The sequence below is a fragment of the Tympanuchus pallidicinctus genome, unplaced genomic scaffold (assembly GCF_026119805.1).
Source record: "Tympanuchus pallidicinctus isolate F22 unplaced genomic scaffold, pur_lepc_1.0 scaffold4, whole genome shotgun sequence".
In the NCBI taxonomy this organism is placed as follows: domain Eukaryota; kingdom Metazoa; phylum Chordata; class Aves; order Galliformes; family Phasianidae; genus Tympanuchus; species Tympanuchus pallidicinctus.
In genome coordinates, this window is record NW_026294758.1 from 46,846,842 (window position 1) to 46,859,286 (window position 12,445).

The following is a 12,445-nucleotide window of genomic DNA, read 5'->3' on the forward strand; positions in this document are numbered from 1 at the left end:
AAAAAAGAGAAAAAAAGCTGCACCCACTGATATTCATCAACACTTACTAAACATTTATGGAGCTCAAACAGTGAATGCAAATACAGCGAGGCAGTGAGAGCCACTTTTCAGCTATGGTAACTGTGAGTCACCTTCAATGGCACTGATTTTTAAAAGGACTACGTGCAGGCTAGTGAAAATGCAAAGTACATGGTGGAGACTGTGTTGAAAAAAATAGTGTTCCAGTAGCTATTTTGTGGCTAAGAATGTGTTCTTTCAAATAGTGTTATTATGCTCTTTTATCTATTGCAGTTTCCACAGAAGTAAGTATGAGGCATTACTTTCAGAGCAACCTATATATTTTCCTAGCCCTTGTACGTAAAGTTCCCCCTGTCCCTTCATCAAATACTTCTCTCCATGCAGCGCCTTGGCTTTAAAAAACTAGCTTAAGTTTTTTTTAGAAAAATGAGAATCAGAACCTGAGGGCATACAGCTTGGCACTCATACATAGACAAGTGTTGATTATGTTTTAGGACAAAACCAAGTTTTAATGAAGCACAATGTGACATTTAAATCCCCTTTGTAGAGGTAGAAACCCAGTGTTTTAACCTAATCCATCCAGATATGAAATACTGATACCAGATATTGATTTATTGCTATTAGTGATAACCGAATTTGAGAGCTTATAATGTGAACAAGGTAGCGTAAATACAGTTGTGATCTCCAATTCAGAGTAAGACATCCACATCTGTAATAAGACAATAGCAGATTCTAACAAGAATCTACTGCTTCTTGTAAACATTGTATTTGTGCAGATTCTTTTATCATACTTTGATTTCTAACGTTATGAAAGGCAAGGTTAGTAGCAGAAAACACATCCAGTTTCACATTCAGCAATATGAGAACCCTGCTCTTCAAGGACAACCAAAAACCTAGCAGCACATTTTTCAAACAATATTACAAGTTTTTCTGAATTTCCCGCCCCCCCCCCCACTCAACCCACCCCCCAACAAAAAACAACAACAAATCTGACACCAAAAATAAAGTGCAGTACCCAGAAAAATAAGTGTCAAGAAAATAGCCATGTTCTTTCCTTTGTTAAGAAAAAAAAAGGTACTTGGCCTCAGTCTTAACAATGCTATACTGTGTCCATCATTTTGGATTCTTCTTCATCTCTTTGTATCACAGAGTTTAAACTGCAGACATTTGTATTTATGGAACCTTGTAGATCACCTGTGTTCTGCAACAGATGAAAAATCAACAGCTTAATTCTCCACAACTGCAGGGAGAAAGGAGAACTTCTAGCTTGAAGACAGAGTCTTCATATTAGACAAACATGCAATACTAATAAAATAAGCTTACAAAATTCATTACCCAATACTACTGCACTGTGTTAAAGTGCCTTTTTTCTTTTTTTTAAAATTTAAGTTAGCACAGATTGTGTTTGGTGTATTTCTAGCACTGTAGACTGTACATTAACTAGAATTTAACTATGGAGCTTGTCTGAAAAGTACTTTAATCAAATTAAAACTAAAGCTAAGTAGTTTCAACTATATCTCCTTCTCTAATATCTGATTTTCGAAGATCTTTTCAGTTGCTTCTTCATTCCAAGATATGGCCATCACTAGCAGTCTAACAAAACATGTAAGCAACCTTAAGCTTTCTTCTGTGACAACAGGCGATCTTCAGGCTTCACTTAGCTGAAGGATCCTATGAATTGCATTGATTATTTTAACCTAAAAGCCTCTTCCCCTGCTTGTGGTAAGGTGTGAATACAATTCTATCATTGCATCAGCTTTATGATGCAGCATTTCTTTTTCAACAAAAATAGAAAGGTGCTGAACATTTGCTTTTCACCTTCTCCTGATGGAGAATCATAGGATCACCAAGATTGGAAAAGACCTCCAAGATCATCTAGTCCAGCCATCCACCTACCACCAACACTTCTCCACTTCTTCTAATGCCCAACCTGAACCTACCCTGGTGCAACTTGAGGCCATTGCCTCTAGTCCTATAATTAGTTACGCAGAAGAAGAGGCTGACCTCCACCTAGCCACAACCTCCTTTCATGTAGTTGTAGAGAGCTATAAGGTCTCCCCTGATCCTCCTCCAGACAAGTTCTAACAGGTGAAAAGAGTATATATATATGCCTTGTATATTGATAATACTGGAAGTTATATCCTGAGTGCTCTATTCTAGGAATAATTCTCTTTAATTGCAGAAAGATACAACTTCTCAACATAGGAATTAATCCCAATTTGGTTAAGTTCATTTCTAGAAGTAATAAACTTACCTGTGACAAAGATGTCAGCTGTTCTACAAGACTAGGATTGATAGTGGGATTATATAGTAAGATAGCCTGAAAGCTATCTGATTGCGACCAGATTCTTACTCTTGTCTTGAATGCCTCAAGTTCACTTTTAAATGCCTCAAAATAGCCTTCTCCTGTCTGCAAAAAGAAAAAACGAAGTATCCTCATTTCAAACAGATTATCTTATGAATTGCAAACCTTTTGTTTACTGAAAAAGTAATGAATGTCAGCCAAAAAAAAAAAAAAAAAAGAATCATACCTAAATTTTCACTAAGACTAACTGTAGTACTTAAACACAAAAGCAAAGTCATTTATTCATCTAAAGACATGTAAAAAGAAATCTCATTTTAGCCCTTCTTTTATTAACTTTAGAAAAACAGGTGCCTGTTCTAACATTCTGGCCAAGAGAAATGCACAAGTTGACTCAGTCTGCAGAACTTCTTAAAGGATTTGACTGAGCTCCTATTAATGTGGTATTATGACCCATCAGACATGAGTAACTGAATACAGTCAACAGCAAACCAGTTTGAGTCTTTCTACATTTCTTCTGCATTTTTAAGATAGGAATTACAGCAAAATATCTATGAAGAACTGCTAATAAAACACGTCCCCATACTACTAAGTGAATAAAATACTTAGCATCTTGCAGCTAGGAAAAAAACTACTCTAAAATACTGGTTCCTTGTAAAATGTTAAGAGTTTCTACTATCATTATACAGTCACTTACTTTGGCTTTTTGGAAAAATAGACGAAAACAACCTCTTGGATCCACATTGCAGTTTTTGGCAATTTCAATAATAAACTGCATTACTACTGCTTGGTGTGCTACTTGTTCCATCAGAGCTCTTTTCTGGGAAAAAAAAAAAAAAAAAGAAAAAAGGTTAAAAGTTAAAATTTAAATACATTTCCTGTAACTATGTTTATACAGTTCACCATTAATTTATTTCATTATCTAAAGAGATAAGAACTGAGATCCACACAAGTAAGGGGACTGTTACTTCACTGAAACTAGACCTAATGCAACAACATTTTATGTAGCTTTTTCCTCCAATTAGAGTAAGCAAGAGGGGAACACTTGAACAGCTAATGAAGTTGGACGACTTTTCCAAAGTGCAAGTGGGAAACTGTATACTTTCAAACAATTTAAAGATCTTCATACCTGTTCAGCTTCTAGATGAAAGCACCATAACATGAGATATTTAGATGTTTCTTCACTTACAAGATATGGGTGGTCAGACAGAAACCTTTGACTATCATCCCATCTTCTCATCATACCTAATTAGAGAAACATAGGTTGAGATACTGAAACGGATACGTGATACAATGCAGCAAATCAAACAATCTTTTGAATTGGAAGGGACCCTAAAAGGTTATCAAGTCCAACTCCCCTGCAATGAATGGGGACATCTAAATCTAGATCAGGTTGCTCAGAGCCTGGCCAGCCTGGCCTTGAATGTCTCCAGGGATGAGTCTTCCACAGCATCTCTGGGCAACCTGTTCCACTGCTCACCACCCGATTTTAAAAAACTTCTTATGTCCAATCTAAATGTCCCCTCTTTTAGTTTGAAAGCATTTCCCCTTGTCCTATCACCACAAACCCTGCTACAGAGTCTGCCTCTTTCTTACATCTCCTTTTTAGATACTGAAAGGCTGCTAACAAATCACCTCCAAGCCTTTTCTTCTCCAGGCAAAACAGCTCCAGCTATCTCAACCTGTCCCCATATGGGAGGCATTCCATCCCTTGGATCATTTCTCTGGCCTTTTTCTGGGTGCACTCCAACAGGTCTATGTCTGTCCTGTACTGAGGGTTCCACATCTGGATGCAGTACTCCAGGATAAGGTCTCACCAGAGCAGAGGAGCAGAATCACTTCCCTCAACCTGCTGGGCACACTTCTTTTGGTGCAACTCAGAATACAGTTGGCTTTCTAGGATGTCAAGGCACATTACTGGCTCAACTCCAGCTTGGCCACTCATGCTCTACCCTTATATCCCACAACTCGTAGAGATTGTGAACATTACCATGACACAGGTGCAGCACCTTGCATCTGGATTTGTTAAACCTCATGAGGTTCACCTGAGTCCATTGCTTGAGCCTGTCTAGGTCTCTCTGAATGACATGCCATCCCTTGAGCACACTGACTGCACCACACAGCTTGGTATCACCTGCAAACTTTCTGACAGCGCACTCAATCCCACTGTTGATGTAATTGATGAGGATGTTAAAGATCACCAGTCCCAATACTGACCCCTGAAGGACACCACTTGTTACTAGTCTCCCATCATTACATTAAGGTATTGACCACTACTCTGTGGTCATACCCACCAACATACCCACATACTGTGGGTATGATCTCACAATCAGTTACTTGACCACTGAACAATCCATCCATCATATCTTTCCAGTTTGGAGAAGGATGTTATGGGGAACGTTGTCAAAGGCCTTACTGAAGTCCACACAGATGACAGCAATGGCTCCACATCTATTGATGCAGCTACACCATCATAAAAAGTAATGAAGTTTATCAGGCATAACGTGCCCTTGGTGAAGCCGTGCTGACTGTCTCATATCACTTCCCTCTCTGCCACATGCCTTAGCATAGCTTCCAGAAGGACCTGTTCCATCATTTTTCCCAGCAATGAGCTGAGACTAACAGGTTGGTAGTTCTCTGGGTCATCTGTTCTACCTTTCTTAAAAATGAATACAACATACAGTTCTTTGCAGACACTGCAATCTTCACCTAATGGCCATGACTTATCAAATATCATTGAGAGACAGCTTTGGTGACTGTCAGTAAATTCTCTCAGGACTCTGTGAAACATCTTACCAAGACCCATATAGTTACGGATGTTCACGTTTCTCAGTTGGTCATGAAACTGATCTTCATGTACAGTAGGAGGGGCATCACTCCCACAGTTGCCACCTACTGAACCGTCCACACAAGAGCTATGTGTAGAGCACACACTAGTGAAAACTTATTATTAAGCAAAGTTATTCAGTACGTCAGCTTTCTCCTTGCCTGTTGTTACTAGCCTGCTTTTGTTGCTCACTAGGGAGTGCATGCCCTCCTGGACTTCCCTTTTCTGGTTGATGTACCTATAGAAACCTTTCTTATCCTTCTTTGTGTCCCTTGACAAGTCCAGTTCCAGTTGGGCCTTGGCCTTCCTGATTCCACCCGTACAAAGCCCAGCAGCATCCCTATACTCCCCCCAGGTTAGCTGTCCCTGCTTTCACTGCCTATGCATTTTCTTCTTGCTCTCCAGTTTGACCACCAGGTCTCAGTTCAGCCACACCTGTCTCTTGCCTTCCTTTCCTGACTTGCTACACCTGGGGATTGAGAGCTCTTGTGGCCTAAAGAAAGCTTCCTTAAACACCTGCCATGTCTGCTCTGCTCCCTGGTCCTTAAGGGCAGATTCCTAGGGGGTTTTGTTGACTAACTCCCTGAAGAGTTAGAATTTGGCTTTTCTGAAATCAAGCTTGCAATAAGTCTCAAGTAAGCTACTTGCATTTATACCCCTGTAGAGAATCACAGTTGCATCCCCAAGGATCATTAAGTCCAGCCCTTGGTTACAAGCAGGACTACTCAAAATTCAGACCTTATGTCTGAGAGTGCTACCCAAAGGCTTCTTGAACTCTGGCAGCTTGAGGCTCGGACCACTGCCTTGGGGAATCTGTTCCTGAGCATGCTTTTGGTCAAAGAACCAACTCCCATCTTGAGCCTCCCCAGATGCAACTTCATGCTGTTGTCTGGGAACTGCTGAATCACGGCCTGAATCTCTGACTGATCACCTGAGGCAAGCAATGAGTCAGCCATGAAGAACAGGTGAAGGCAATTCTCATGTGCCACTGGAAGGGATGGAGCCTTGCACCACCTCTCCTAGACCTATTTAAGAGCGGATTACCAGTGGGGAGAGGTCTCTTCTGGAGACTGCTCCTCTTAGAGTCTTCTCAGCAAGCCCAGGACAAAAGTAAGCCTTCCATTTATTCTTCTTTAGTGTGATAACCTGTTTAGACTAACTTTCTTGTATATTTCTTAATTATAACATCTATATATTCATTTATTATACAGCTGTTCTTCATATATCACTGCCAGTCAAATTATTTGCTGCCAAGCAGTACCACATATAGAAGCTTATACTCATCTGTCAGCATATAATTATAAATCTGCTAAATATGACCTAAACTAATCTTAATTCTGATGAATAAATATCTAAGAGAAACCAATGATGGATATTTCTGTTGGCTTTCTCAGCAGCAGAGATGTTCTACATAAATTCTTTATTACATTAAAGGCAGAGCAGGATTCAGAAAAGGGGCTTAGATTATATGGCTAGTGAAGTCTATGCTACCCCTTGGCAGCAGCAAGCACAGAATGAAGGAAGTAACGTACTTTTTCCTAGGAACATAATTATTTTGAATTAAAACAGCATGACTTTGAATTAAAGAGGTAAAAAAAAACCCACATTCTGTAGGAAGACTGTTTCTATAATTGCTTAATCTGAATTTAGACAAAGTAACTTTTCCTAACTCTTGATTAGGAAACACAATGAAGCCAGTTTGTTCTGCTGAAATTCATAGCAGAGAAGACATCTTCTAATTATGTCATCAGTATACTTAGCAGTCCAGATGTGCATATGGCCACTGCTATTTACGTACCTATGGCAGTATCATGCCTGAACTGGAGATTCCCTAGAAGCCAATTTTGTAAAACTCAGCTCATACAACCAGGTATATTTTGCCAACTCAGTCCAATTCTTGATTGTTCTGAAATTTGACATATGGCTATACTACATAATTGTCTGTAAACAGCCTGCAACAAAAAATGGGAAGTACTTAGCAGGACCACCACAGTTTCAGATTACAAAATGAGCTCTGCTTAGAGGTTCAACAATTACAATGGCACTAAAGTGACACCTAGTGGATAGATAAATACAATTTTAACAAACAAAACTCTGTGCACATACATACAGTATGTTTACCTTTAACAATCATTCTCTCTGACACTTAATAACCACCAGAAAGCCACTTCTTAAAAGGAGACAGCTTCAGACAATCCTAAGCTCACTTCTATACAGGATTTATGTATGTTTCCATGTATATCCCTAACTTCTCCAATGAACAGAAAAAAAAAAAAAAAAAAGTTACTTAGACTTTGGCTTTAAGACCTTAGGCTTAGTTTTTAGTTAATGGTCCTACTGATCACAGGTGTTAACAAGCAGTTTACACCTTAGTTCACTTTGAAATGATTATGTGTCTGATAAAATAAAGCTGGACAGTCTGCTAGTCAGGTGTTCCATTTGTTAGCACCTGTTCTGTTCCTTAATGAGTAAACCTTCAAGAAGTTCGTAGAGATTTGAACCGGAAAAGTTGGAAAAAGTGCACTTACCAAAGTGTCTAATCTTTTGTTCATGTTTTTTCATAAATGACTCAGCTGCATCTTCATCTTCTGTTTCTTTTCTTTTCTGATTAATAAAACTCTGAGGAAGACAAAGACTATAACTACTACAAATCTCCACACCTTTTTGCAATATACAGGACTATTACATGTCATCATGTTACCCTCTAAAGGAAGATTCTAATTTAAGAGTCACATCACATGCTTGAGAAGATTTTCTTTAAAACAAGCATATTGCCTAATAACAGACTTGGAAAGTTTCATCATAGTTCACTAGCCAAAAAAAAGTTCAGAGAAAAGTCAGTACTCAGGAAGGCACACAATGATTTTTGCACAAGAATAACGTACCCTGCAACCCTGACGCAGCTAAATCAGTCAAATTATGAGATATGCTAGATGTTCTTATTTCAAATTAAGTTGTGAAAGCAAAGCAGATATTCTACTTGAAAAGAGTTTTTGCTAAATAACCTATATTGCAGTTGTCAGTATTAAAAGCAAACTGTTTTATATTTGAGAATCTTGCAGAGAAGCAGACTCTTGGTGTGAAGAAGCAATTGTTTGACCCAGTTTGGTAATATATGTACTTTATGACCACACAAGTTCTGATCTCCACTTCTGGTAAGGAAATGTCATTTAGATGTGTAGCATGAGTGCAGCTTACTCCCTTCCATGAGGCAAAATAAAAGTAAACAAGAAAACATTTAACATGCCTTGTGATTTTGCACTAAAAACTAACAAGTGTGATGAAAAATGAGGGTAATGTATGTTTTGATGCACAATGAAATAGGCCATACCTTATTAAATACCTCCTTACTAACAAGATCTGTGTTCCATAGGTCCTGTCTTTCCCCTTGGTTTAGTGCTTCTTCTTTTCTTCGCCACTCCTCCTCTCTCCATCTCAGCTCTGCAACTTCAGTCTTTGATTGAGCATGTTCTTGATCGTAGGATTCTGCATTATGCAGTGCTAAGCTACCAAGTTTTTGCTGGGCTTCTGCAAGATTCCATGTGCATTCTACAGAGTGCTTCACAAACTCTTTCTCTTTTTGGCAGGCTAATTCGATCTCTTGGCTATAGGTCTGTGAGGAAAATCAGACGTTGGTTTTCCCTCCATAAAGAGCACAAGTTCACAAATTGTATAGGAGCAGACAGGCTTAAATGCTAAAGATAAGGCTGATCTGGAAGGCATCTCAGATGCAGCATTCTATCTGCAGGAGTGATTAAGTGTGGCTTAGTACAGGTGCGATTTTAGGATGACATTTCTTCCTCAAGCTATATTAATTTTATAAGTCTATTAGCAAAATCTTGAATCGAGTACTGCTATCAGTAATATTTATACAATCTGAAGACTATTTCTGACACAGTTGAAAGGTTCTCCTGTGATCTCCCTCTGGCTGGAATGCTAGCAACAGACAACTAAGAGAACCCTTGGATAAATACTTTGAACACACACTTCTTAGAAGTATCAATTTTGTGATGTAGGATAACAACAGTAAAGTAACTGCCTGCATTCCAATGCAGAGTAGTTCAACAGATGGCCAACATCTTTCTTTGAACTGACAACTGAAAACAATGCAAGTTATGAAGTGGCAGAGGCCCAATGCAAGCATACTCTTTTTGATCAAATCTATCAAAGACACTGTGACTCGTAGCTAGGAGAGAATGACCTCTTCAGCACCAGCACTTACATTGCTTCCAGATGTGTGCTGGAAGTTTCTGCTCAGAAATCCAGGAGTGCTGGGAGTACACCCCGCACTGTGCCTTCCCACCCCTCTCCACACATATTCATCCCTCAGCTCTCGGGGGCCACCTTATAAAGCCTGTGCTATGAAAATGTCTGACTCAGAGACAAGAAGGCCAACGCAAACTGAAAGCATACATGGGGGGAGTCTCTTCTGCCTCAAAGTTCTGTGCCAACTCTCTGGAGCGTTTCCCTTCTCAGAGATGAAAACCTCGCTGTTTGGAAGACTCGGTAACGGCTGCTACGTGTGATGTAGGCTGATGACACAAGAACGCATAGAACTCACGGCAATGAACTTATGGAGGCCGGCTTGCAGAAAAGCACACAGGCCACACACCCGGCGTTCAGACACTGACGAGGGCATCGCTCCGGAGCGGCTCTCCCCGCGCAACTTACCAGACGTGAAACTGTTACCCGCGGGCAGCGCCGGCCGCCAGCCCCCACCCTCCACCGGCTCGCTCCGGCCTCAGGCGCTCCCGCCCGCCCCGCCCCACGGCGCGCCCCCCCCCCCGCCTTCGCGGCCGCCTCCCCCCGACAGGCCAGAGCCGGGCGGGGCGGCGGGGCCGGCGGCGCTAAAGCGCCCCGCGACGGCCGGGGAATTGCGCCACCATGGGCTGCGGCGGTGTGCGACGCCGGCAGCTCGGTGCGTACCTGCAGGCGCTGTCGGGAGCCCGGAGACAGCTCCCGCTGCTCGTCCTCTTCCACCGCGGCGCTGCCGTCCCGGTACCGCGGGAGCCACAGCGCCATCCTGGCTGCGGGAACCGCCGATCGCCGCCCCCGGCCGTTCGATAGCTCACCGGAAGCGAGGCCGCGCACCACTTCCGGCAATAGCTAGCGGGCGGCAGCGATGCCGCCACTCAGCGCCCGCCCCCGCGGTCAGTGGGCGGAGCTTTCCGCGAGGCTCGCAGCGCCGCTCAGCACCGACGGGGCGATCGAGCGGCAGCGGCGCGCGGGAATGGCAGGAGGGTCGGCTGCCTGTTACCCCGCGTAGTGCTGCGCGTCTGCTCTCGTGGCTCCCTGTTGTTGGGCTGGGGGAGGGGGGAAGAAAGGGAGAGCACCGGAACGCGGTCGCCGTGGCGATGCGGTCGGGCGGGCGTCTCGCCGAGCGCCGCCGTCAGAGGTGGTCTGCGAGCTCAGATCCGCGCGGTGAGGCCGGGTTACCGTGCCCGATCCGCAGCCCCGCGGTGCCCTTCGGTGAGAGCGCGGGGTGTCTGCAGGTCGCTTGCGAAACGCTACAGCAAAACTGTGGGTACGAGCGGGCGTTCCCTGAAAGCGCCCTGTGCGTATGTTCGCGGGTGGCTCCGAAAGTGATGCCTCCTTTGTTTCCGCAGAAATGTGAGCCGATACAAAGAGCGCGATAGCTCTATTTGATAGAGCACGTTCTGAGCTAATGTTTTTCACTGTTTTTCAACGTCGTCGCCACCATTACCTGCATTTTCACCAGCAATGAGTGAGAGCCTCCATGACTAGTAAAAATCTACACTGGTAGAAGTGGGTTATTGTTGCTGTCACCACTCCTGAGATGCACCACCACTGCCTCACTGTGCTCACATCCCCATAAGAGTCAGTGGGCATCTATGAATATCTGTCAACGGGTGCCGTTTTCTTTTTCCACATGGAGGAATTCAGTGTCTGTCAACGGGCGCATTTTTTTTCCACATGGAGGAATTCATTGACATACCTTTGCTTCGTACACTCTTCCACATCATACGACACCATTCTGTCAGACTGCCCCTCTGCAGCCATCCGTTGCACAGCAACAAAATGTAAGGAATATTGGCAGGAAGGCTCACTTTTGCTGCCGAAACACCAACATCCACCTCTGACATCTTGGGCCAGCATAATAAAATAGGTTGCATTACTTTTGGAGAAGCCCTTGTAGACATACAGACATATAGACTCTACTGACATGAGTGGTGCATGTTCAGTTCTTGGAGCTCCTGGAAGATCTCAGTTTTTTAAACAACTTGGTTCTCACTGGAATCCGGGAGGTAACAAAAAATAAGTTTGCACCTTGACAGTAAAGATCCAAGCTGGCCTTGAACACCTCCAGGGATGGGACATCCGCAGCCTCTCTGGAAGCCTGTACCAGTGCCTCACCACCCTTTTAAAAAATATCCCCCTAACATCCACTCTAAATCTCCTCTTTTAGTTTAGCTGTTTCCTCTTGTCCTATCACTATACGAGTGTGTAAGATTTCGGTCTCCCTCCTCATTTATAGGCTCCTTTTAAGTATTGGAAGGCAAGGCCACAGTGAAGTATTCACTGAGCCTTCTTTTTTCCAGACTGAAGAGACCATCTCCCTCAGCCTGTTTGCTCGTCTTCATGGTACTCCTCTATTCCTGATTCAATAGCTTCATGTCCTTGTCCTGAGGACTCAGACCCTGGACACAGTACTGCAGGTAGAGCCTCAAGAGGATAGAACAGAGAGGGGCAATTACCTTCCTCGCTCTGCTGGCTGTCCCTTTTTTTGGAAACCTCCAGAGATGATGACTCCACCACTTCCTGGGCAGCCTGTTCCAAGGGGCTTCCACTCCCTCTGAGATGAAATTCTTCCTAATATCTAAACTGAACCTCCCTTGGTGTAACTTGAAGCCATTACCTCTTTTCCTGTCACTGTCCATCTGGCAGAAGAGGCCTTAGTCCCACCCTAGCACAACCTCCTGTCAAGCAGTTGTGGAGAACAATAAGTTCTCCCCTGAGCCTTCTCCAGACTAAACAATACCAGTTTATTCAGTTGCTCCTTGTAAGACTTGTGCTCCAAATCCCTCACCAACTTCATTGTCCTTCTCTGATGTGTTCCAGGGCCTCAGTGTCTGTCTGGTTAGTGAGGGGCCCAAAACTGAGCACAGTACTCAAAGTGTGGCCTCACCAGTGCTGGGCACAGAGGTACAATCATCTCCCTGCTCCTGCTGACTATAAGCCAGGATGCCATTGGTCTTCTTGGCCACCTTGGCACACTGCTGGTTCATGTTCAGCCAGCTGTCAACTAACATCTCCGTATTCTTTTCCTCTATACAAGT

General features: G+C 43.1%; 1 protein-coding gene across 1 annotated transcript; it reads right to left on the reverse strand.

Annotated features, from left to right (window-relative positions):
• Positions 1-501: 501 nt before the first annotated feature.
• CDC37L1 (cell division cycle 37 like 1, HSP90 cochaperone) lies at positions 502-10,244 on the reverse strand. Its single transcript, XM_052700572.1, has 7 exons — positions 10,074-10,244; positions 8,479-8,760; positions 7,676-7,766; positions 3,450-3,565; positions 3,018-3,140; positions 2,273-2,428; positions 502-1,219 (listed from the first exon to the last, which is right to left on the reverse strand). Exons 1-7 carry the CDS (start codon positions 10,167-10,169, stop codon positions 1,118-1,120), a joined length of 966 nt encoding a protein of 321 aa, XP_052556532.1. The 5' UTR covers positions 10,170-10,244; the 3' UTR covers positions 502-1,117.
• Between the last annotated feature and the right edge of the window lie 2,201 nt (positions 10,245-12,445).